The 27832-nt window shown below is 37.7% G+C and overlaps 1 protein-coding gene and 1 pseudogene across 1 annotated transcript in view; both read left to right on the forward strand.

Moving 5' to 3' along the window:
- The window catches only part of PIEZO2 (piezo type mechanosensitive ion channel component 2), a 503470-nt gene that overhangs the window by 334425 nt on the left and 141213 nt on the right, over positions 1-27832 (forward strand). Inside the window, exons 8-11 of the mRNA XM_045850410.1 lie at positions 15575-15737; positions 20199-20318; positions 23484-23522; positions 24604-24742. Of these exons, the coding sequence (XP_045706366.1) occupies positions 15575-15737; positions 20199-20318; positions 23484-23522; positions 24604-24742 (461 nt within the window). The remainder of the gene's footprint in view (positions 1-15574; positions 15738-20198; positions 20319-23483; positions 23523-24603; positions 24743-27832) is intronic.
- On the forward strand, positions 2189-7451 carry LOC123826293 (annotated as a pseudogene).

Below are 27832 nucleotides of genomic sequence, written 5' to 3' on the forward strand. Positions count from 1 at the left end.
CTATTCATAATTCAATTCTTTTCTACCAGAAATAACTGAAGCTAGTAATAAGTGTCTTTCCAAATATCTTCCCTATATATTTACACACATATAAGAATGTATATGAGTCAGAGTAAGTTTGGGAGGGTGACTCTTAAATGCATATTGCTGAGTGAAAAACCAGTCTGAAAAGCCTACATACTATATGATTCCATTTGTATGATATTTTGGAAAAGGCAAGACTACAGAGATGGTGATTATATCAGTGGTTTCCAGAAATTTGTGGGGAGGAGTAGTAGAAGGTTGAATAGGTAAATTGTGGGAAACATGTTAAGATTATGAAATTAATGATACCACAGTATTATATGATACCATACCATAGTATTTGATACATGGCATCCAATCAAAATACATTAATCATTAACAATTAAATAAAAAACAAATCAATCAAAAAATTAAACTTTTGAATCTCTATTGCATTTATTGTATCTTTATTGTAATTAATCCCCTTATGCCCTCTCCCCCAGAAATCATCACACTGTTGTCCATGTCCATGAGTCTTTTTTCTTTTTTGCTCAAATTCTCCACCCCCCCTAGGCTCCCCCATCCTTGAGTGAACCTTAAGGTTCACTGCAATTTTTTGAAAAATTAATTAGGAAGTTGAAGGATTTTATCATGGAATTTAGATTGTGACTAAAGAATCAAACTGTATTGCAAATGTATGTTATTACCTCTCTGGGGTTAAGAAGAAAGGTGTTACTTAAGTAACTTTGGAAATTAATGGAGATTGCAAGACTAAAGACAAAAGGAACTGCACATATAAGCACTGTACTCTAGTTGATCAGCTTATTTCCTGTGGAGGCACATGTTAACAATTCTGAGACCATTACATACATGTGTACTGGGATTAAACAAATAAGTAAATGGATGGCAGATGAGAGAGCTAGGTTTCTCACTATATGAGTGGAAGTTTACAGATAAGCAAGGGCAGAAGGGTAGAACCATTTTATAAACAAATTAAAGTTGGAGACTTAAGTCTGAACTCTTGGGTACCTTAATATAGATACAGATGATTATGTATAAAAATGTGTACACATATGCATATATATATATATGCATGAGTAAGTCTGCATACAGGTATTTTCTTGCTCTGTCGGAGGGCACAGAAGTAGTGACCCAATGCTCCTTGGAGAAATGCTGACTCTAAGCTTTGGTTCAAGAATATACCAGTCATACAGTATGAAAAATAGAGACATTTATTGAAGAAGATACAAGATACAAGACACATTGTACATAGGACAATGATGCCTCAGTCCCCTTCAAAGTAGGCAGCTTGGGACCTCACATAGTTCTCTCAATTACCATCAGCTGCCCCATGGCATTTTCCTGAATCTTCATCAACAGTCTGAAATCCCTTCCCTTTCAATGGTGATTTTAGTTTTGGAAAAAGCCAGAAGTTGCAGGGCACCAAATCTGGGCTATAGGGGGGGCTCAGACCCCTGGGTGATTTGACATTTCACCAAAAAAAACACGCATAACATGTGATGCATGAGTGGGAGCACTGTCATGATGAAGCTGCCAATCACTGATTGCCCATAGCTTTGGCCTTCTGAATCATATGAATAGTTAACATGAAGGAATGTTCAATCTTAATGTAAACTTTGATAGAGATCCATTACTCTACTTGCTCCATCATTTTAAATGCAACAGCCATGCAGTACACATGCTCACTAAATGGCATCTAGTTCCCCCACTGACTAGTACAGGGAAGTCATCACTGAGCACATTCCAGTCCACCTCCTTGGCTGCCAGGTTACATCGATGTCACTTAAACCATTCTCGTTATATTAACAATGGTTGGACTTTCGCTGGACATATTCAGGCATGTGAGTATTTTTATACTAATTATTTTTATTGTATTTTACAAATAAATCAATACACAATGGATAGGTATTTTTTAAAATGGGCCTCAGGAGATAGCTTGAGAAACACATTTTAGAAAGTGATTGGGGACTTCCGGCCAAGATGGAGGCATAGGTAGACACACTGTGCCTCCTCGCGCAACCAAGATAGAGACAACAACAATTTAGAAACAGAATAACAACCAGAACTGACATAAAATTGATCTGAATGGAAGTCGGACAACCAAGAAGTTAAAATAGACACATTCATCCAGACCAGTAGGAGGGGCAGAGTCAGGCAGCCAGCCATGGGTCATGGTGTGGAGAGCAGAAAGCATTGGGACCTGGCGTGTAAGGCACCCCGGGCTCACAAGACTGCAGCGGGTAAACCCTGAGCACACAAGCGGCAGCTGGCAGACCCTGGCCAAGGGGTGGCAACCAGCAAACCCAGTGAGGTGGGGATTGTGAAGCAAGGCACTGCAAGCAACCCAGGATCACAGTGCTGGGAAATAGAGCCTTGGGGCAATGACTGAAAACACCTGTGGGGGTTGAGGTGCAGGGAGAGACTCCCAGCCTCATAGGAGAGGTCCTTGGAAGTCCCATGGTGTGCTCAAGCCCACCCACATGGGAATTGGCACCAGAGGGGCCCAGTTTGCTCAGGGGAAGCAGCGGAAGGGGCTGAGGTCCCACAGAGAGTGGAGCAAGTGCCATTGTTTCCTCTTGGACCCCGCCCCCACATGCAACATCACAACCCAGCAACTGGGGTGCCCCGCCCTGGTGAACACCTAAGGCTCCACCTCTCATACATAACAGGCATGACCAGACCAAAGGGGGGGGAGGATGGCTCAAACAGAATTGAAAGCCTTGCAATCAGTTTCTTTAAGCGACTGAGAGATAGCCAACCTATCAGATGCACAGTTCAAAGCACTGGTGATCAGGATGCTCATAGAACTGGTTGATTTTGATCACAAATTAGATGAATAAATGCAGACTACGATTAGAGAAATGAAGGAAAATGCACAGGGAATCAATAGGGATGGAAAGAAAACTAGGTTTCAAATCAATGGAAGGGACCAGAAGGAAGAAAGGAACAACCGAACAGAAGAGAATGAAGAAACAAAAATTTAAAAAAATGAGGAGAGGCTTAGGAACCTCCAGGACATCTTTAAACAATCCAACATCCTAATTATAGGGGTACCAGAAGGGGAAGGGGAAGAGCAACCAGTGGAAAACTTATTTGAACAAATAATAAGGAGAACTTCCACATTCTGGCAAAGGAAATAGACTTCCAGGAAGTCCAGGACGCTCAGAGAGTCCAAAGAAGTTGGACCCAAGGAGGAACACACCAAGGCACATCATAATTACATTAGCCAAGGTAAAAATGAAGGAGAGAATCCTAGAAGCAGCAAGAGACAAGGAGACAGTCACCTACAAAGGAGTTCCCATCAGAGTGTCAGCTGATTTCTCAAAAGAGACCTTACAGGCAAGAAGGGGCTGGAAAGAAGTATTCCAAGTCATGAAAGGCAAGGACCTACATCCCAGATTGCTCTACCCAGCAAAGCTTTCATTTAGCATCGAAGGGTAGATAAAGTGCTTTTCAGATAAGGTCAAGTTAAAGGAGTTCATCATCACCAAGCCCTTATTATATGAAATATTAAAGGGACTTATCTAAGAAAAAGAAGATAAAAAATATGTATAGTAAAATGACAGCAAACTCACAATTATTAACAACCACACCTAAAGTGAAAACAAAAATGAACTAAGCAAACAACTAGAACAGGAATAGAACCACAGAAATGGAGATCACATGGAGGGTTAGCAACAGGGGAGTAGGAGAAGGAGAGAGGGGGAAAAGGTATGGAGAATAAGTAGCATAGATGGTAAGTAGAAAATAGACAGGAGGAATAGTCAAGAATAGTATGGGAAATGTAGGAGCTAAAGAACTTATGACACATGGACATGAACTACAGGGGGGGAATGTGGGTGGGAGAGGGTGTGCAGGGTGGAGGGGAATGAAGGGGGGAAATGGGACAACTATAATAGCACAATCAATAAAATATATTTTAAAAAGAAAGTGATTGGACTTGTAATTAAATCTATTTTCATTATAAAATATATAACAATCTTCTCTGACACTCACTTATCACTAGCACTATTGTAGTTATAATTTATAATTTAAATCACTCTTAGATTTACAAATAATATGAAGAGAGAGTAAAAAGAGAAGAATTTTTCTAGAAATTCCTTGGTAAAAGTTGAAGGAAGAGGAGAAAATGGAAGGAGATAGAAGAGAATGTACATATACATGGAGAAAATGTAAATGGTGAGAGACAGAAACAAAGGAATGTGTTCGGGTAAAATCTCTGATGAAAAAGGTTGTGATGGCAATATATGATGAATGTTTCCTGATAATAGTAATTGGGAAAACTTTGGGGTTGTTTCCAAAATGAGATAAAAAGAGGAAAAAAATGAAGCAAGGTATATTCATTCACTTTTATGTATGGGCTATTTGCAAATCAGGTATTTATTGTTCAGGTTGTGTTTACATACGGTAAACTATAATAAAAAAGTTCTGTTACCACCCTGAGGGTGTGACCTCAGCCTCTGCCAGGCTTCAAATCACTGTCATCACCTCTCGCTGCTCCAAGCGGACCTGTAGGAGGACACAGATGGAGCCCTGGACTTTGTTTCACCAGATGAAATGTTGAAACCACTGGAGAGATCAGACAAGTATGCTGCAAATGAGAACATATATAACAGACAAATGGTGACCCAGAGTTTGCTAGATACATTGAGGGAAGTATGCAATGACGAAAGAGATTGTATTGCTGTTTTAGACAGAATTAGCAGATTAGCTGACAATCCAGAACCAACTATGAGAGCAGAGCTGATGGAACAGGTGCCTCATATTGCATTATTTTGTCAAGAAAACTGGCCTTCAATCCCATATGCTTTTTCCAAATACTTACTACCTAATGTGGTTAGATATCTCGCAGATCAGAATAATTAGGTAAGAAAAACAAGTTAGGCAGCTTTGCTGGCTCTGTTGGAGCAAGAGTTAACTGAGCAATTTGATGTGGAGACCAAGGTGTGCCCAGTGCTCATAGAGCTCACTGCCCCAAATAGCAATGACAATGTGAAAACAGAAGCTGTGACTATAATGTGCAAAATGGCTCCCGTAGTTGGAAAGGACATTACAGAGTATCTTATCTTCCCAAGGTTTTGTAAGATGTGCTGTGATCGGGGTATGTTTCACGTTCAAAAGGTCTGTGCTGCCAATTTTGGAGATATTTGCAGTGTAGTTTGCCAGCAAGCTACTGAGGAAATGTTGCTTCCCAGGTTTTTCCAACTTTGTTCTGATAACATATGGGGAATCCAGAAAGCTTGTGCTGAATGCTTCATGGAGGTTTCATGTGGGACATGCCAAGTAATCTGGCAGACTGAATTATCAGCGCGATTTATTTGATCAGTGATCCTTCATGTTGGCTTTGCCAAGCAGCTTTTCAGTCTCTGGGACCTTTCATATCTACTTTTGCTAACCCATCTAGCTTAGGCCAATATTTTAAAGAAGAAAACAAAAGTTCAAAAGCTATATCAGTAGAAGACAAAAATAGGATCAGAGATCAAGAAGTCCCAAAGGATGCATAAATCAGGCCAGAGAATATTCCTTCAGATCCCAATATTAGTAATTCCAGTGTCAATCTGGAAAACACTATGGAAGATCATGCCAACACTACTAGGAAATTTCCAGGTGAAATAAATGTTTCAGTGGACAGTTCTTTACTTTGTACTTTGTCCTCAGACTCTCATCAGGAAGCAGCTAGTAATGAGAATGATAAAAAACCTGGTAACTACAAATCTACATTACAGCCAGAGGTTGGCACCAGTTCACAACAGTCTGTTCTCTTAGATCAGGAATTATACAACTCCTTCCATTTCTGGAGGACTCCTCTTCCTGAAATAGATCTAGATATAGAGCTTGAGCAGAGCTCTGGGAATACACTCAACCCAGAGAGACCAGAAGAAACACCTGAAATAACCATACCGGGTTCTTCAAACATCACTATGACCACCAGAAAGGAGCTTGAAGAAATGATAGAAAATCTAGAACTGCATATTGATGATCAAGATGTTAGAGCACAAGTGGATGTGCTGTCTGCCACACCGCACTTCCAGTCTGGATGCTCACGAAGAGGCCAGTGATGCCGAGAAGAAAAGTGATGTGCAAGATGATCTGGGTGTCAGTGAGCTGCCAAACTGTAGAATAAATGATGATGCCTCCATGCCCTTAATCAGTGATGTTGAGGATATGGAGACCACCCATTGTTATATTCATAATGACTCAGACTTGAAAACCAGTAGTAGTTTTAGCCCTGATGAGGAAAGGAGATCTAAAGTATAAGACGTTGTGCCTCAGGCTCTATTAGATCAGTACTTGTCTATAACTGACCCTTCTCATGCACAGACAGTGGACACTGAAATTGCTAAACACTGTGCATATAGCTTCCCAGGGGTGGCCCTGACCCTCGGCAGGCAGAACTGGCACTGCCTGAGAGAGACTTATGAGACTCTGGCATCAGAACTTTAGCCTTCTCCATCCATGAGCTTACAGTTATTCTTGGAGATCAGCTGCAGACCTGGTTCCAACTTTTTTAAAAAGATTTTATTTATTTATTTTAGAGAGGGAAGGGAGGGAGAAAGAGAGATAGAAACATCAATGTGCGGTTGCTGGGGGTCATGGCCTGCAACCCAGGCATGTGCCCTGACTGGGAATCGAACCTGCGACACTTTGGTTCACAGCCCACACTCAATCCACTGAGCTACGCCGCCAGGGATGGTTCCAATTTTTTAAGGCTTTTTAAAAGACCTTTATGAGATCAGGATAGGTGTCCTTAAATGCTTGCATGATTTTCTGAAGCTTCTTCATATTGATAAAAGAAGAGAATATCTTTATCCGCTTCAGGAGTTTTTGGTGACAGATAATAGTAGAAATCAGTGCTTTTGAACTGAACTGGCTGAACAGCTGATTTTACTTCTAGAATTATATAGTACCAGAGATGTTTATGACTATTTACACCCCATTGCTCTGAATCTATGTGCAGATAAAGTTTCTTTTGTTCATTGGATTTCTTACAAGTTGGTCTGTGAGATGGTGAAGAAGCTGCCACCAGTGTTCGGGGTAGATTTCATCCATGAGCTTGTGGAATATTTTGGTGGATGTCCCAAGTGCTCTGGTCATCAAGCTTTTGTATATGTGTGCCAGACTGTCATTGAAGATGATTGCCTTCCAATGGACCAGTTACTGTGCAATACCTGATGCTATATTTGCTAACCTTAGCAAATGATAGGGTTCTAAATGTTTGAGTGCTTCTTGCAAAGACCTTAAGACAGACTCTACTAGAAAAAGACTATTTTCTAACCTCTGGCAGCTGTCCTCAGGAAGCTGTAGGACAAACCAGCATGGCTCTTCAGATGGATCGTGACAGTGATGTCAAGTACTTTGCAAGCATCCACCCTGCCAGTACCAAAATCTCTGAAGATGTTATGAGCACAGCTTCCTCAACCTACTAGAAAGTGTAAACCTCAGTGTCTTTCTTGCTTCCTAAGAAGCCGAGGTTCGACATGTGTGTATGTTAGGATGCTTTGGGGAGGAAGAGAGACCTTCCTCTCTTGCAGGCTTAATTGCACATACAAGTTGCCTACATCGACACCAGGGATTTTAACAGTCAAGAGAAAGTATGGTAAACACTATTATCTTATCTTGACTTTAAGGGAAAATAATTTCTCAGAGGATTATAATTGTCACCAAGGTCTTAAATCTTCTGTCTTCCTAAGTGAAACTTGAATTGGCAGAGCATTTTCCTTATGGAGGGGATGAGATTCCCAGAGACCTGGGTTGCTTTCTCCTGATTTTATTTAATGACTGATAGATGGAATTATAGCCAGAAGGTGGCTGTGAGCCAGGATATGAAAGAGACATTCAGTATTAGCCCTCGCTGTTCCTATGCAGGCAAGGACCTGTGCGGTTCTGTGTTTAGCCACCTGTCCAGCCCTAAATGTGAATAGTTTTGATATATATTAACAAAAAAGATTTTAAAAATTTCTCCTAAGGGCTTGATGCTAACACTAAAGTAGAATATGATTTTAACTCATAAATACAGCATTTTGCTGTACACATTTACAGAACATTTGCTGAGTTATCTCTTGTCCAATAAAATGTATTAATAAGATCTGTAAAAAAGAAAAAAAGTTCTGTTACCAAAAAAAAAAGTTCTGTTAATTAGAGCACCCTATTTTTAGGTAGATAGGTAGGTAGATACCAACCATTATGCAATCATGTTTTTAAAAAATGTTAAAATGTGCCCTGGCCAGGTAGTTCAGTTGGTTAGAGCATCATCCTGAGGCACCAAGGTTGCAGGTTTGATCCCCAGTCTGGACACATACAAGAGTCAACCAAGGAAATAATAAATAAGTGGAACAGCAAATCTGTTTCCCTCTCCCTCTCTGCTCTCTCCTATCTTCTCTCTCTCTCTCTCTCTCTCTCTCTCTCTCTCTCTCTCTCTCTCTCTCCCTCTCTCTCTCTCTCTCTCTCTTTCTCTCCTTCCTCTCTTGCTTTCAAAAACAATAAATTTTTTAAATGTTAAAATGTTAAAAAGAGATATAAAGTGTACTGAACTCATTTTCTTCCCATAACCAAAGAGAAACTAGACAGCATATATGAAACAACTGTTTTCAGACATTGGACAGTTGGTGGTGTGGGTTTATCATACTTAAACAAAGAAAGCAGGCAAGATAAGCTCTATGGTGATTTCCCCCCACAATCACCACAAGCTTCTTCAGAGGACCCATGTTTGCTTAGAGTTAAATCCTCAAGAAGTTTCTATGGGCAGCTCCAGTATTGCTAGCTTTACACCTCCAAACACAATTTATCCTAAAGGCTCTACACTTCCTCTAAACATGACTTGCTCACACAAATGAGACTTCCCTGCTCCTTTGCTAAAGGTTACTTTTATTACTGGGTACTCACCCGAGTCAAAAGAGTATATGAAGCTGGTCAATGCTAATGACCACTGTTTCATTCATTCAGCTTCTTTTTTGTTTGTTTGTTTCATGAATCTCCTGAATACTTAGCATGGGATTCCTTACAGAGAGCCTTGGGACCATTGGGGTGTCACCAAACCCCTTTCCAGGGGAAGCAGTCTGAGAATTGAAATGACTAAGCACCCTGGAGGTCTGACACTGGGGGACTCGCCCTCTTGATTGAGCTGTGCCAGCATCAGCAAGCCTCCTACCTTCTGAGCCTGCACTCGGACTCTCTGAGAAAAATTTTAATCTCCTCTACTTCTTCTCTTTCCATTTCTTCCCTCCAATCATTTCCCCATCTATTTCAATTAAAGGACCTAAGATTTAAATGAGAAGATTATTAAAAGATGTTTTATCTAGAGTATTCATGCCCACAAGCAATATTTTTACCCTAGTTGGAAAGAATATAATTCTTGGCTTCAAAAGAGGATATAAAACCTGCCTAGACTTTTATCAACCCAACTCCATACTCATACATTCTAGTTACTGAATGCTTATTTAATTGAAGAATATGCCTCCCTGAATCACTATGAGAGGCCTGATTGATAAAGAGCTATGAGCTCTTAAGAAGAAAAAGCAAAATTAAAAGTGTGGTGTCCAACTTCATGCCCATTAGGATGGCTACTATCAAAAAATAATAATAAAAAGTGTTAGCAATGATGTGGAGAAATTGAAATGCTTGTTCACCAATGGTAGGAATATAAAGTGGTACAGCCACTGTGGGGAACAAAGTGGTATTTCCTCAAAAAAATAAAAATAGAATTAGCATATGATCACATGATTCTATTTCTGGGTATGTGTCTAAAAGAATTAAAAGCAGGGTGTTGAAGAGGTATTTGTACACTGATATTCATAGCAGCATTAGTCACACAGTTAAAAGGTAGAATTTTTTATCTATGGAAAAATGGATTTAAAATGTGTTATATACATAGAGTGAAATATTATTCAGCCTTACAGAGACTTAAAGACAAAAAGACAAATACTGTATAATTCCATTTACATGTGGTACTGAGAGTAGTCAATTTCTTTTTTAAATCACTTTATTGTTGTTCAATTACAGTTGTCTGCATTTTCTCCCCACCACTCCTCCCCACCCTAGCCAAACCCACCTCCCTCCCTTGCTTCCACCCTCCTTCTTGGTTTTGCCCATGTGTCCTTTATAGTAGTTCCTAAAAACCCTTTTCCCCACTGTCCCCTCTCCCCTCCCCTCTGGCTACTGTTAGATTGTTCTTAATTTCAATATCTCTGGTTATATTTGGTTTGCATTTTTTCTTTTGTTGATTATGTTCCAGTTAAAGGTGAGATCATATGGTATTTGTCCCTCACTGCTTGGCTTATTTCACAAACTGGAGAGCATTATGCTAAAAGTAGTCAATTTCTTTGAGACTAAGTAGAATGGTGGCTTCCAGGAGCTGAGGGGATTGGGGAATGGGAAGTTATTATTTAATAGGTACAGTTTCAGTTTGCAAAAATGAAAAATTCTGGAGACAGGTGGTGGTGATGATTTCAGAACAATGCTAATATAGTTAATACCACTGAACTCTACACTTAAAAATTAAGATGACAAATGTTATGTTATATGCATTTTACCAACATTAAACTTTCTTATAGTGTGGTATTATTTTCAGTATTATGTAATTTTTGCAAATGGTTGGATTCCTATATTGCTAGAGACCAAGCAGATGTGATCTGGAGTGAACCTGTAAACAAGTGGAAGTTTTATGAATCTTCCAACATGTATAAGTAGAAACAAATACCCTACCAATTTATAGTCGCTGTGTGTTGTAAGATATTATGAGCACTTTAGAGGGAGAGAAAAATATACCAAACAAGAGCTCTGTGGGAGAGAGAGAGATGTTGAAAATGGGCTTAGGGAGTCCCATTAGAGCTGAGAGTTAGCTGTGTGCTTGGGCCTGTGAAGGGGGAATAACCCCCATGATGCAATGAAATATATGATGCAATGAAATATAGTTCTTGTAGCAACGATGCCCTCTTTTATCAAAAAGTGTAGAATGAATTTTTATGTATAATAATCAGAATAAAGTACAGTTGTAGGATCTTGGAGGAATTATCAGGTTGTTCCATATTTTGTTGTATTTAATATTTCAATATCTTTTTGTTTCTTAATTAGAATTTTGCATTCTCAAATTTAAACAAAGTTTTATTTCTTATTTACATACACTTATTTATTGATCCTTCCAGAAGGTAAAGTTGAAGATTCTTATTGGCAGCCTGCAGAGCACAAAAGCAATTATCTGTTATATATGATGCAAGTAGACTTCAGATTTAAGTCAAAGTGTTCTTGTGGTGCTATTGTTATACTCTTATTCTGTGTTCTGATTTCTCAGAACAAGAGCACAAAAATCATGGATGTTGGGGTTCAGGTGGCAATATTCTAGATATTCTAAAATGCTCTTGTGTATCCACAGTTCCTTACCATTCCTTCTTTCTCCTTTTGTTTTTCAAAAGCAGGACCTTTAATCTCTACTGCTATAATACCCATGATCACCTACTATAACTGAATGGTATAAACTTAGTCTCTGTGCTTTTAATTCAAGTAGCTAAGCTTATATTTAAAACTGCTATATACTAGGCACTGCTATCAAGGCAAAATGATGACACATTCTTTTCTAAAAGAATTACAATCAAATTTGGTGTAGAAACAAGCACATAAGCTAACAATGATAGAATTTCTGGAGAAACAGGAGACCAGCTTGCAGAATGCCTTGGGGATGCTTTGCTGGTACTTGGGGTAATTCTCCAAGCAGTGAAGGATAGGAGATAGAAGAGGAAAGTGACATGCTGAGCCTGAGTTTCTGAAGGTAACTCTGGGCAATGATCACAATGTAGAGGCAAGAGAAACTAGAGACCACACTTTGCACTGTAATTCAGCAGAAGGTGAGGGCCAGTACTATGGACAGAGATGTTGGCCATGAAATAGCAGAGCAAGATAAGAGGGTACCAAAGGAGGAGCACATGCCACAGCTCTAATATGGAAACTGGAAACTAACCCTGATTGTGCAGGGACCAGCTGTCTTCTGATGAATAGAACAGTTTGTGATATATGAAACATTTATCTTAACAACTTTTGAAAAGTGTCCTATCATTGTTCACATGCTTACATGCCCTGCCATTCCCAATTCTATTAGATTTCATAAGGAGTGTCATCTTCAGAGCCACCTACCAAATGCACCTGTGTCTGTCATTAGGAGATCTGGGCCTGGGGGTCCAAGGTAAACAAGGGATATTCCAAATGTACAGAAAAGAAAAGCTTTGTCTTTCTGCTTGTAAATAAGCAATAAATGACAATTTACTACTCCATAGTTGTATCACCATATACTTCTCAGGCAAACTGACATTTATTTAGAGACATTTAAGATAGTCTTTTATAAGTGCTTTTATTGATGGATAAATTTTGACAATATGGATATTTTTATTCAATAAATTGGGGCTAGGGCATCTGTAAAGACACTACAGTTGTATGGCAACCATCAAGAAAGAATAAAGTTTATAACTATCCAGTGATGCATCAACAACAAAGTAGAGCTTTTGCTCTCCCTTTTCCAGTTTCTGACTCTCCCTCCCCAGCCCAACCTTGCAACCTGGTAACATCTCACCAGTCCTTCAGGATTTCTCTTTTCTCTTATTTACTTATCTATTATTTTTGGATTGTCTCAATATACAGCATATTTCTTCCTGACTACCACCCGACATGCATCCCACCCACAAACAGAAAGTATTTCCATAACAGCTTGCTTTCACCAAACTAGCATATCACATCATTATAGTTAGATCAAGAGTGATTTCCGGGAGGGCAGGTATTATGGTGTTACCTTTTTTGTGTATTGCCAATATTGAGAAAAAATCCTGGATTATAGGAGGTTCACAGTAATAAGTAAATTTAAAAAATGGTTACATAATGCATAGCATCCTAGAATTAGAGTGCCATAAAAAATGTGAAATTTCAAGTACAAACTTCCCAGCTTACTTAGCAATTCTTCCTGTAGTATTCATACTCTTTGAAAAAAAAAGAGAGAGAGAGATCATTGCAATAGCATGGATGGACATGGAAAGTATTATGCTGAGTTAAAAAGGTCAGGCAGAGACAGACAAATTACTGTATAATTTCAATTATATGTGGAATCTAAAAAGCAAAATAAAGGAACAAATGAAATAGAAACATACTTATAAACAAAGTACATACTTATAAACAAACAAACATACTTATAAACAAATTGAGGGTTTCCAGAGGGGAGAGGGGTTGGGTTAAAAAGGTGAAAATTAAAAACTACAAATTGATAGTGACATAAAAATCCCAGCAATGTACTGTACAACATGGGGAATATAATCAATACTGTTATAATAACTATGTTCAGTGCTAGGTGGGTACTTGGAATATCAGGAGGACCACTTTGTAAAGTACATAATATGATTATCTAACCACTATGCTATACACCTGAAACTAATAGAAAATAATAATAAATGCAGACTGTAATTAAAAAATAAAATTGAAAAAATAAAAGAGGAAGGAAGAAAGAAATCTTGGACCTTACAATATTTGCATAGTCCTGTTAGAAAAACATTTATATAGGGTGCAGTAATCTTTCATTTTATAGTTTCTACCCATGCTTGTTAGTCCTTGCACTGATAGTAAAAAACGTAACACTGATTCCTCAGTGTTCTTATGGAAATGTGCAAAGATAGTTTGAAATAAGCTATGATACCATCTGTAAGGTATGGGGTATAGATGTGATAGGGTCTTCTATGAGGCACAGAGTTTATAAATGGCTGTGGAAACTACTAACTTGCTGATGGGTCAAAACAGGTGTTTTTAAACTAACAATTGATTAGGTTTATAGTGTATGTACCAGGTGTGGAGTGAAAACAGGGAGGACTTTGTAGCTGAAACATACTGCGTAGATTAATCCAAAGACTATTCAGCTTATCTGATTCTAAATCTGAAAGTTTTTGGCTCCATATACTTTATACAAGAAATTTACATTTTAATCTAGGACTGCAAAACAATATTCAGAATATTCTGCCATGCTAAGTGGAACATAACTCTTGTTATCAGGAACTTTTTTCCTTTCTAATACTAACTACGAAAAAAATCTGCTTGGACCTAGAAGAAAAGACCTATAATAAGAGCAAGTTCTAGTATAATTTATTTTTTCCAATAAAATTAAAGAAAATTTAATTTCTATATAGCTTTAAAATTTGTGTTCAGAAACTCACCCCAGAACTATACTTGTCTCGTAATAGAAAACAATACTAACTTGAAAGGTTTTACAAGCGAGGGACATTTAGTCTTGCAAGATTTCATAACTCAATCAAGAATGTAACCTAAAAGTCAAAGGAAGTTTACATATAAATTTTACAAATGATAAAAAGGTGTGAGACTCACATAACATATAAAAGTTTTATTCTTTTAGTAGAGTTCTTTCTTAGAAAAATTTATATTAAATTAATTTCTAAAAGAATCATATTTTATATAACTTCTCATATAATTAGATACACTCTGATTATATAGTAGAAGGAAGATTAAAAATTTCAGAATGTATGATGCTTTATAAAAGTATATTTCAAAGTAAATCATCAATTATATTTCAAAGTAAAACAATCAAATTTCCCATAAATAAAATTAGACAGAAATACTATATCTAACAGAAACTCTAATATACAATATCTGGCTTTTATGGCTGAATTGCATAACTGTTTCCAGTTTCAACATTTGCCCAATAATATCATCACTCAATGAACAGCTATGCTGAATCCTATATGTAAGGTAAATGGAGGCAGTCTGGTTTCCTCACCCAGATGTCTGGGGAACTAAGCAAAGCAGTTTCCCATAACCTTGAGAATGGGCCTGATAAGCACACTGGGTCCAATAAACTGTTCCCATAGCCTTGGGTGGGCTTGCATGTGTAGTATGAAGCTCTGTTACATAATATCTTTGGCATCCTGCCGGCTTTGTTAGTATCTAGTGTTTAAGGGGGTTGGGCTTCCCCACTGGGTTCCATGCAGGGAGACAGGTGACATGCAGTGTGATATGCAGCTTCCAGCGTGCATGGATTGCCCACTCTTGAATAAAGGCATGTCAAGCATTGCAATGGGTCCATGAATATTCTTCCATATGCCTGAATCTCATGGACCTGTCATGCCTTGAATGGTTGCAACATACTACCAAAAACAAAATATGTACTCATTTACCTGGTTTTAATACCATGTTACTACTTACCTGACATTTTGATAAAGCACAGTTTAAATAGAGCCAATTGACAATTAAAATGTAAATTTCTAATAGGTGTGCAAGGATTTAGTAGTAGCTAGATTTCTGAACCAATGTAAAGATCATCTGGCTAATATTGGCATTATATATATACATACACACATACTAACACACATATATGATTTGAAAAATATACATTATATATAAATACATATATTATTTAAGGATGTAGTTATATGTACAGAAAAGTAATAAAATATCTGGAATAAGATCAATTAACCTAGGAAGAGCTCATGAATGTACTAAAAACAAGATTTTTTTTTTCTTTTAGGGACACAGACCTTCGTATATCTTTTGAATATTTCTCTTTATTTTTAAACAGGTTGTTTGGTATCAAATCAGTAATTCAAACAGATTGTTCCAGAACATGGAAGATTGTGGCAAACCAAGACCTGTCGTGGCACCACCATGCCAACCCCATTCTGCTGCTAGTGATGTACTACACGCTGGCAACTTTGATCCGCATCTGGCTACAGGAACCTCTTGTAAGGAGAAGAAGGTTTTTGTGGTCTTGCCTGCAAAGTAACCTGGAAACTCCAGGTGAAATGGTTCATTCCCATTAACTGCTCATTAATCAATACTATATTCCAAAATAACTATAGTGTTCTACTGATAATATTTTTGACTCTATGAAAAGTACTAAGTACAAATATTATCAGAACAAAAACTAGCTTTCCTTTGATGTCAACACATTCTGAGAAAATACTGGGAGGTGATGAGGAAAATGAGAGTCATTTTTATTGAGCACATACCAATTGCCAGGCCATATGCTAGACTGTTTACATGCATTGTCTCTGTCAATCCACCACTTAACTCTGAAGAGCAGAAATTATGCCCATCTTAGAGGTGAGGAAAAAGAGGGTAGAGTGGTAAAATGGTCTGAAATCACATGCTTACTGAACAGTAGAAATCATTCAAACTAATGTTTGACAAGGTAGGGCCTTAGCTATTATATTTACCCTGTTATCACAGTGACTGGAGTTTTCCAAATTTCTCAGACCTTTAACCTCTAACCACTGATGGCATGATAAGACCTAAATATTTGTAAGAAGCCTAGTTGTTTTGATGTTTAAAACTACTTTGAGGGAGAAAATCCCTTTAATTAAACATTGCTTAATTGTACTTGTGCAGTACTAACAGTGACATTATACAGTATCTGTGAGGGAAAAATCCATTTAGAAAATGTTGAACTGCTTTTTCAGACATTGGTTTTATTATATTTTCAATTAGTGTGTGTGTGTGAATGTGTAATGCACAGTAGGAAAAAAGTTACTTTTGAAAGTGCTACTTAATATAAATGCTTCCTCTTTTCCCAAAACCATGGCTTTTGTGCAACTTTTTACAAATCTTGAATTTACTAGGCTGTCTTTTGACTGTTTGTGGGTTTTGTAGAAGTTAGACATTTTTATGGTAGATAAAAATGTTATCTAAAAAAAATTCAGTGGTAAGGCAGCTTATAGGTACATGAGAGGACAAGCGTTGGGTTGGCCTAAAAGTCCATTCTGTTTTTTCCATAAAATAAAGACACATTTTTTATTTTCACCAATGACTTTATTGATTTGGATAGTTTGAGTATGTGAGTTACCTGTGTGGTAGAACATTGATTGTTCTCAAGTAATGTCTCAATTTGATCACTATTGACTTCAACTGATCTATCCAACCTTTGAACATCATCCAGCAAGAAATCTCCGGCATGAAGCCTCACAAACCACTTTTGACATGTTCAGTCAGGCACAGCACCTTCAGCATACATGGTACAAATTGTTTTTTGTGTTTCAGTTGTGTTTTTACCTTCCTTAAAATAATAAATCATATGCTGAAAATGTTGCTTATTTTATAACATCTTCAACATTAAAATGGCTACATAAAAATTCACCAATTTTGATAAGTTTTTTTCATGCACACTGTCACAGTACAATTTAACAAAATTGTTTCAAGTGAAGTTAAAGACAACTAATCACCACTAGAGCCATCTTATGGGAAAAAACAAATGAACTTTTTGGTCAACCCAATAGTATGGACAGGGTTGTCACACCTTTCATCTACCACCTGCCAGGGGAGGAGTCCACAGGTTAGAAGCAACTTCTAATGAGCACAGCTGTACTGAAGTTTCTGCAATCCAGTCACACCTCTTCTTGTATCACTTCTAGGTGAGGGCCCTTATTGCCTACTTTCCCCTTTTCTGTCTTCACACCCACAAATTAACCCACTCATTCATTCACTCAGTCGATCAAAGAGTCCTAAGTACAAATACTATCAGAACAAAATCTCTCAACAAACATGTATGGAAAGCCAACTGTCTCAGATTCTAACCTGGGGGTTAGGCATAGAGTACCAACCCATAGCCATGACACACAGGAACTATACATTCTACAAGAGAAAGAGTCCAACAAAGTAAGTGGGATCTGAGCCAGATAGTACAATGACACTGGGTGAAATATATGTGTCCATCCACCCCTGGCAAGAATGCCACCCAAGACGTGGGGCTCTATCCTATCCTCCCTCCTGTGTGAAACCTTTCAGGGGATGGGGACCATGGAGGCCATCCATGTACACAGTGTTCTTGTGTATCACCTGTCTTTGGGGCCCACTGACGGCAGTTACATAGTAACAAAATGCTTTCTGGAGCCCTAGGGAATCCAAATTATTATCTGTTACATGTTTATCCAATTCCCTCCTAAAATTTAAGTGTGCCCATAAAATCCTTTAAAGTGTTTATTGTGTTTACTTCCACCACAAAGCCACTTACAAAACCACATACATATCTTGCAGATATGTCTATATGCAAGAGTAAAAACATGAACAAAAGAAATCAAGATATATTATAAGAACAACTTCTGAACACTGTTTTACTTTAAGGTATTTGAGTTAATAAGAGTTCTAAGTGTCCTTAGCTTTCTCCGACATCTCAGGCAGACTCCCAGAATGACAGGCCACTTTGGCTGTCATGTTGCCACAGGGTTGAAGACTGTTATAGCCCCTCAGTCGAATGAGTCATTGGGCTTCCTTAACTACAGGGCATCTGGGGACAATGGAAGGCAGCTAGGAAGACAATCTAAGTCACAGCCCACACAGTTAATAGCAGTGTTACAAATCATAGTGGCTGTCTGGGAAGCTCTTTATCTACCCTGTAATTCTAAATGATGTCTTTGCTGGGTAGAGCAATCATGACTGTATGTCCCTGCTTTTCATGACTTTGAATATTTCTTGCCAACCCCTTCTTGCCTGCAGTTTATTTTGAGAAATTAGCTGACAATCTCATGGGAACTCCACTGTAGGTAACTTACTGCTTTTCTCTTGTTGCTTTTAAGATTCTCTTTATCTTTAACCTTTGGCATTTTAATTATGGTGCATCTTGGAGTGGGCCTCTTTACATCTATCTTATTTGGGACTTTATATGCTTCCTGGACTTGCATGTTTATTTCTTTCACCAAATTAGGGAAATTTTCTTTCATTGTTTTTTCCAAATAGATTTTCAACTTCTTGCTCTTTCTCTTCTCTTTCTGGTACTCATATGATGCAAATGTGGAACTAAAGGAGTTCATCTTCACCAGACCATTATTATATGAAATGTTAAAGGGACTTATTTAAGAAAAAGAAGATAATTGTGAACAATAAAATGGCAATAAGTACATATCTATCAACAACTGAATCTAAAAAACAAACTAAGCCAACAAGAAGAATAGACACAGAATCACAGATACAGAGAGCATTTTGTTAATTGCCAGATGGGAGGAGGGTATGGAAGAATGGGTAAAGAGGTGAAGGGATTAAGGAGTACAAATAGGTAGCTACAAAATACCCATGGGAATATAAAGTACAGTATAGGAAATCAAGTAGCCAAAGAATTTGTACTCATGACCCATGGACATAAACAATGACGTGGGGATTTGCCTGAGGGAGTGGGGGGTGCTGGGTTGAGGGGAGCACTGGGGGAAAATTGAAACAATTGCAATAGCATAAAATTGTGATCAATAAAATATAATTAAAACAAAATCACAGTGGCTGAAGGGGTATGTCTCATGGAGGTAGTGATAGAAGACAGGTGGCTGACTATATTATATTATAGTTCCAGATGACTGGAACATCATGAAAAATGCCAGCCAACAAATGTTAGTTCTGCAGTAAAAGTCTACAACACATTTCAAAAAGATGGAAAACTAGGTGTCAAGACTTAAATGGAATGTATGGACTCCTATCTGGCAAGTGTGAATTCCCACCCAGCATGTCAGAGTGTCTCCATGGGTGCTAGCTCCTGGCACACTGGAAAGCAGGAACTGGGTTGTAAGACTATGTCCCCTCCTTCTGCTCAATATCAGTGGTGTGTTAATGTCCTTTCTATTGGCCTCTTTGTTGAAAAACCAAATCAACTCACTCAAAAGCATTCCATTCCTTATACCCTTTCTTTATCATCTCTTCCAGATCAATTGTCTAATTTAAGCCAATGTCTTATTAGGCAAGGCCACAGTTTTGTGCATAAGACGTATTCTTGCTTATTATTGTGAGTAAGCTCTAGATGGTTCTGCCTTTAATAAGTTTCTTCTTAATTAAAGATTTTCCATGGCTGAGTTACATGGTTAACTGTGCACTTTTGTTTGAAAGCTCTTCCTCTAAGAACCATTTGCATAGCTGCTTCCTAGTGTTTAGAAGGCTGTTTAAATATCCACACATTGAGAGGCTGTAGATATTTAACATTAGAGTATATTCCTATAATTTATGGGGTTTAATAGCAATCAGGAACATGTAATAGTGATGAGCTTAGCATTTAAAGAACAGCAATTTTTGTCACTTTTAAAGTATCCTGATAACATCTTGTTTATTGTATACACTGATTTAAAAAAATAATCACATTGAAGCAAAGATGAAAAGTTTCACTGGTCACCCAGTTTGTTGAGGGAACTGCTCTGGGAAACAGGGCTAGTCCTGTGGGTTATTGTGTGTCTCAGGTGCAGGATGAGAGGACCAAGGAAGAGGACAGAGCCCTGGCTTGCAGCCCCATCCAAATAACAGCTGAGAGGAGGCGGAGCCTGTGGTATGCAACCCATTACCCAACCGACGAGAGAAAGGTAAGGAACTAAGAAAGGACTTTTTATTTCCTACTTTAGCTTGCTATTTGTATATTACATTGCTGAATATAAGCCATATAATATCATATGCAAACTCAAATTGCTCAGTTTATAGAAAGGGTTTGATTTTGAAGTCTTTGCACCAGTAAGCTTTATTCAATGGGGGAACCCAGTGCGTCCAAATAATTTACCATGGCTCCATCATACCCTGTGAAAGACTGTTTTGTATTTCAGTACTTTCTAGTGAAGTCACTTAACCCTAAAGAAAAAGAATGTTCTTAGTTTTTTTAAAAAATGGATTCAAAATAAACAAAAAATAACAAAATAACCTGTTAGTACTGGGTGGTGAAAGTCTTAGTGTTCAAATACATTGCAGAAAACATTTTCACTGTTAATTAGTCAGCTACAATAATAACTCAATAAACCACTTAGAGAAAATCAAACCAATCTATATGAATACAATCAAGTATCTCTTACTACTTTGAACCAGCAGTATGGACTGACAAGGAAAAGTGAGTCACAATTGGGTAATTCATTAACGTTTGGATCACATAATAACCATTTTGAACTCAACTGAGTCAGTGCTATAGGCTTGTTAAAATACCCATTTACAATGTTCTAAAGACAAATAATCTTATGTTTCTTAGATGGGTCAGCATTTTGCTTTGCAGCATGTTAAGAGAATTAAGAAGTCTATTCTCTGATTTATTTGGTGGCAGGTGAGGTTTTCTAAGACACATGGTCTTATTCTGAGCATGGCCATCCTGTGCTGAGAGTGGGTAGAACAATGAATGCACTGTCTTAGGAAGCTGATGACGATGTGGAGCAGATGTGGTGCCCTAAGATGTCTGAGGACTTCCAGGGGCCCTTTTCTCTCTCTTTACACCATGTTTCAAATGATGCTGCCCATTGCACTAAATAATGATATCAACAAAGGATAGCAAAGTAGTTTCCAAAGTGAGATCTGTGCACCTCTAGGAATTCCCGAGACCACTACAGCAATCAACAAGCACAAAACTATTTTTTGTAATAATTTGTAAAATATTTACCTTTTGTTGCGCTCACATTTTCCCTGATAGTGCAAAGGAAGTGGCATGAACCCCTAGAGTGATGATAAACTCTTTGTGACCACACACTCACAGGAAACAAAGTAGAAAGGCCAGTTCCACTCAAGTGTATCTTTGATGAACTAAAAATAGTTACTAACTTTCTTAAATCTCAACCATAGAGCACATGTCTTTTTAATACTCTGTATGACAAATAGGAAGTCTACACAAAGTGCTACATACTAAAGTATGACAACTGTGTCTATGGAAAACGCTTGGTCAGTCATGAGAAGTGTGGGCTGAACTAGCCCTTTTCTACCGAACACCAGGTCTACATGAAAGAGCAGCTGATAGATTATGGTTACTCAGGTGTGGGTATTTGGCAGGCAATTACTGGTAAATAAATTAATGGAGTCCATCATTTCAAGGCATCAATTCACAGCATTTCTTGCTAATGATAAAATTTGAACTTTTGAATGAATATTCAAATATTGGAAAATTTTAGAAAGCTTGAAAACTTCCCAATACTTAGTATGACTCACTGAAGCAAGTCACCAACCCATGATATTACAATGCACAGTGAAAGATCCATACAAGGTACAAGATACAGGCATGCCTTGCTTTATTGTGCTTTGCCATATTGTGCTTCATAGATGTGTGGGGTTGTTTTACAAAATGAAAGCAAGACCCTCCCTCACAAAAAAGATGTTGTCCTGCTTTACGTCAATACTTGCTTGATTGCAGTGGTCTGAAACCAAACCCACAATATCTCCAAGGTGTGCCTATGTATCAACCATATTTGATAAACAGACTGGAAAGTTCTTTGATCTTGTTTCAGATTTCACATTGCAACTAATCTTCAAGTTCCTACCACTTGCTGAGTTTGGTGTAGTAGCAAAGAAAACTATACATAATTATCTGGATAGACTACTGAAATACTTCCTTTTCCAACTGCATACCTCAGTGAACCAGATTTTCTTCATGTACTTCAACCAAAACAACATATCACAACAGACTGAGTGAAGAAACAGATATGAGAATCCAGCTACCTCCTTTTAAGTCAGACTTTAAAAAGATACACAAAAGCCAAAAACAATGCTTCTCTTTCCTGTATTTTTTAAATATAGCTATTTGAATAAAATTTGTGTTAATTTATAATGGCTATTTAATTTTTAATGAACTGAATATTATTAAATGCCTCAGTTTTAAAAATAGGACCCACATAAATTAAAACACTTTGGGACCCCCAGTGATTTGTAAGAATGTAAATGAGTCCTGACTTAAAGATCTGGGGGACCCTGTTGCACTGACACAGCAAATGCTTATTATTTAGGGGGAGTGCAAACCATCTGGCATTAATATAGTTAAAACATGTAGTCATATAGTAATTATTTTGTTGTGCTCAGCATGAAAATCTTAAAATAATATTAAACCACAAAATAATTTTTCTTTACTATGAAACTTCTATTTCTTGAAAAGTGAACACTCAGAATTCTGCAGATATGTCAAAGGATCCTAGGAATATAAAATCAAGCAGTTTAATCTATTAAGAACAAAACACTTGAAAAATATAATAAACTTTTGTAGTGATACAGTTTATCACTGCTATTTGCTATTTTAATTGAAAGTTAGCACTGGCCCTGGCTGAGTAGCTCAGTTGGTTAGAGCACTGTCCTGATACACCAAGGCTGTGGGCTCGACAACTCGTCAGGGCACATACAAGAAGTAACCAAAAAGTCCCTAAAAAGTAGAACAACAAAATCAATGCTTCTCTTTCTCTCTCTCTCTCTCCCTCCCTCCCTCCCTCCTCACTTCTCTCTTTCTAAAATCAATAAATAAAAATTCTTTTTAAAAAATTTTGTATAAGAAAAGTTAACATCAGAAACTAGAAAATGGTTATAATATAATAAACAGCAACATCCTGTTCAATTATTTGTCCCTTTATATATTGCATGGCAATGTTAACATACTGGCATGAAGCTACTTTAAGAGAATGGACCTGTGTATGGTAAAAAGATATGTGTGTGTGTGTGTGTGTGTGTGTGTGTGTGTGTGTGTATCAATATTACAGTGCTTTTGGCTTATATATTAACATGCTGTCCTGCATTGCTTTTTGCAGCTTTTATCCATGACCCAAGATGACTACAAACCATCTGATGTTAGTATATCCTTAGATTATTATTTATATGTGCATAAGTAATATAAAAGTAACATAAATGGAATTGTCTCCTTTGAGTATTTTTTAATTACTTTATTGTTGTTCAGTTATAGTTGTCTGTATTTTCTCCCCACCCCCTCCAAATCCACCTCCCACCCTTGCTTCCACCTTCCCCCTTGGTTTTGTCCATGTGTCTTTGATAGTAGTTCCTCTGAATGTGTTTTAATGATCTAAAATTTTTCTGTTTTTAAATAATTATTTTGTAGAAATTAAATCCTTTTTTTGCTATTAAAACAGTGATCATATGAGCTCAAGTATAATCATACAGAATGCATTTAAATTTTTTAAAAAGCTGTGTTGGAGGGTTTTCTAAAATCATTTTTCTCTGAAGACATGTGTATTACCTAATTTGAATAGGAACTCTTATATGTCCACGGACACAGAGACACATATATATATATATGTGTATGTATGTTTATATGTATGTTTTTAAAATTGTAAAGCCAAAAAAAAGAAAAAGAAAGAAATTGTACTTAGTATATGACATGCTACAATAAGGGAATTACAAACTGGCAGCACCAGGTAGAGATGCCCAGAGGGGGTCCATCGAAGCTGATACCTGCTGCATTAGTCCTGTGCAGAACCCATGAGAGTAGAACCAGGAGGGCCCAGGGCGATAAGACCCAGGAAAAGTCTGGAGTTCCTTATAGTGGGAGGGCAAACTGAGAGGACAGCCATGAGGCTGTTGATCAGAGGCTGACAATATCAGACTGGGTATGAAGCCTCAGTCAGCCTTTCCAGAGTGCAGACTTCATAGTGAGAACAGAGGGTGTCTCACATGGTGTTTAGCACAGGTGGGACAAGATCAAATTTACATTGTATTGTGATATCTCCATGTAGGATAGGTCTGGAGGGGAAACAGACATGATTTCTTCTTGCTAAACTGGATATAGACTAAGTGGTTCAGCTATCAGTTTCTTCACTGTTGAGTTACGTGTTAGGGCAAGGGAAGGAGGCAGTATGTCCATATCAAAAAGACAGATGCTGTCACAGGTGTGCCTTTGTCCCTCACTCCCCACAGGGTCTCCTGGTGACTGTGAATGGCAATCCTGTAGATTACCACACTATCCACCCCAGCCTTCCCATCGAGAATGGCCCTGCCAAAGCTGAGCTCTACTCCACCCCGCAGTACCGGTGGGAGCTCTCAGGTGACTCCGTAGGTAAGGAGCCAACTCTGCAGGGTTTGGTCATACCCAGGGTTTTAGCTTCTTTCAGGCACAAATTTAGTCTGGCAGCTCTGTCTTTTATTCATTATTCACTTGATTTGGTTCTTTTTTCTTTTTTTTTTCTAATAAGTGTTGTCCTCCATACTTAATAATTAATTTCATTTCCTTAAGTTCTTCCTATATTCTGTGCCAACATATCACTATATGTGTTCTATCCTTGTCTATAAAATAAGAGGCATAATTAGGGCAGACTTTGAAAAATAAAAGGTAAAAAATTATTTTTAAGGGTGTCAGTGTGTGTGTGTGTGTGTGTGTGTGTGTGTGTGTGTGTGTGTGTGTGTTTGTATCTTTCCATAGTTTGATAATGTAATTGTGGTCAATAGTTTTATAAGTTAATGGATGAATGTTTTCAGAAAAAGTTATTTTTGTTTATTAAAAAGAGGAGAGGGTTAAAACTTGTATACAGCCTTTTCCCCTTTTTTTCTCAGTTTATTACATGGAGGGAAAGCAGACTGTTACTAGAGATGACAAACTGGTAGCTTGGAATAGAGGAGATCTTATCCTCAGACGTGGGTTTTGGGCCTCCATAGCATTTTCTTTTAAAAAACTAAATAGTAACCAATGTTTTTAAAGCTGCATCTTTAACCTATAAATGGAAACTTCTAGAATCCCTTGAAGAATATAAATATCTGGCAACCTAGTCACTTCTTTCTGCAAGGCTGAAGTTGACCTGACCACTGTTGTTGTTGCTCTGTCAGAGACCAGCCACTCCCCAATTCATAAAGACAAAATTAGCTAAGTTTATTATTGAGTGGGGGAAAAGGCAGAATACATGCAGATAGCAGCAAAGTAGCTACAAAATTATAGTGGATTTTTCTCTATATTTTTATGGAATTAAAGATAGAGTTGTTATACATTAAACTACCTTTAGTAAACAACTAGCAACCATCCAATCTGTATTATCAATACATTGAGCTGACTGCCATGTCCTTTTCTTCTTAATTCTTTATCGGGTTTATTCTAATCCTCTGTTCTTCATAGTTCTTTATCAATACTTAATGCAGTTGCCTCTGACAGCATTCCACATGGTTAGCAATATATATGGTTAGTCTCATTAGCCAACATTCTTCAGTAAGGTCAGATCAAGTTCAATTCTCCCACCCCAACCTGATCCTCCCCACACACACCCAGCCCCAGTTGGTACCTGCTCTCCCTACAGAGCACCAGATTCTACTGGCTATTTGCCCATTTCTGCTTCCTACATACATGTGTTTCAATTTGCAACTTGGGCTTAAATGGAGGTTTTCACTTGCTGAATGTCTCAGGAAATACATTACTTTCCAAAATATGGTCTTCAGATCTTCAGCATTAGAATAAAAAAGGGTGAGCCCAAAAACCAGCATTTGTGACTTCTGAAGTTTGAGACATTCAGGTCACAGCTAATATCCTTCTATTTACAGATTACTTAACGTGAAAAGGTACAGAATTTTGACTGTTTACATAGCAAACCCATATAATACTGAAATCATAAACTGAATTTTCAAAAGCAAAACAAAAAGTTATTTTTATTTGAATCTATATATATGCAAAAAAAGTTATCACCAGAGAAATAGCATGCCAGTAATTGTAAAATCCATCATATTTAGTTTTTTCAACTCTGACTCTGCTCCGTGGCCTTTGCCAATAAACCCTAGGCTCAGCCCACCACAGCACTGGAGGGATGACTTCTGCAAGAAGAAATACTGCTGCCTCCCTTAGAGGTTCACTTCTATGCTTAATGGCTAATAGTTCTCTGTAGTTTGTGCTTCTTCTTCATGGTGCTAAGCAACTCCCTCAATGGGATGCAACCAGTTTGTACGTAGTCTACTTTAATTGAAGACAGAAAGGATATTTTACTCAGTATGTCACTCATTATGTCATCTGTGAAATAAAAATAGCTTTTCTGACAACTATACGAGGGTCACTTGTCTCTTTAACTCAGCAAACACCCCCAAACTTTCTCTCTCTTGCTTTTACTTGATATGTTCATTATGACTTTTCTGCCTAGCATTACCTAAAAGGAAACTGTGGGCTACTATGTTCACTCTGGCAAAGTGGGTGGTTGGTTTTCTGTGTCCATACTCCATATACTCTTGGTATTAGTTTTCTGTTATTGAGTAGTAAACTTAGTAGGCAAAAAAGGACATATCACATGAATAGTAGGAGTACCTACATGGAAAATCAGAGGAAAAAAACAAACAGTAAATACTAAAAATTTCAAGAAAACTTTCTTGGATCAAAAAATAAAATTGAAATCATATATTGAAAGAGAATACTATATAGCTGATAGTATTGACCTTGACCAAGACACATTCCAGTAAAATCACTGTACTTTAAAGAAAAATAAACAAAAGTTGGGTAACTAGGCTGAAAAAGTTATTTCATGAAGAAAGAACTTAGATTGTCATCAGATTTTTTTGAAAGCAACACTTTATGGTAGAAGAAAATGGAGCCACATATTTAAGATACTCAAGGAAAGAAAACAATAACCAAGGATTTTATATCCATCAAAACTGAATTTCAAATACAAGGGGTACAAACTGTTAACAACATTTAATAATTCAAGGAATGTTGTTTTCATTAATCTTCTCTGAAAAATCTATTAGAAATGAGCTTCAGACGATAAAAAAAGAATAAAGAGATATCAAAAAAACCTTAGTGGTTTAAAACAACAATGTCCCACAGTTTTTGTGGGTAAGTAAGGAATCAGCTGTGACTAAGCTGATATTATCTGTCTCAGGGTCTCTCCTGAAGCTGCAGTGCAGCCACTGACCAAGTCTGCAGTCCCATCCAAGGGCTTGCCTGAGGCCAGTCTGCTTCCATGACCATTCACATGGCTATTGGCCAGTCTCAAGCCTTTGCTGACATCTAGCCAGAGACAGCAGTTCCTTGCCACCAGGACCATCCATAGAGCAGTTTACAACATGGCAGCTGGCTTCTCTCAGAACGAGTAAAAGAATGAGAAAAAGGGCTCAAGGCGAAAGCCTCAGTCATTTTTAACTCAATCTTGGAAGTAGTATTCCATTCCTTCTCAACTATTCTATT

This window comes from Phyllostomus hastatus, unplaced genomic scaffold (genome assembly GCF_019186645.2).
Source record: "Phyllostomus hastatus isolate PE091 unplaced genomic scaffold, TTU_PhHast_1.1 phas_contig_80, whole genome shotgun sequence".
Classification (NCBI taxonomy): Eukaryota; Metazoa; Chordata; class Mammalia; order Chiroptera; family Phyllostomidae; genus Phyllostomus; species Phyllostomus hastatus.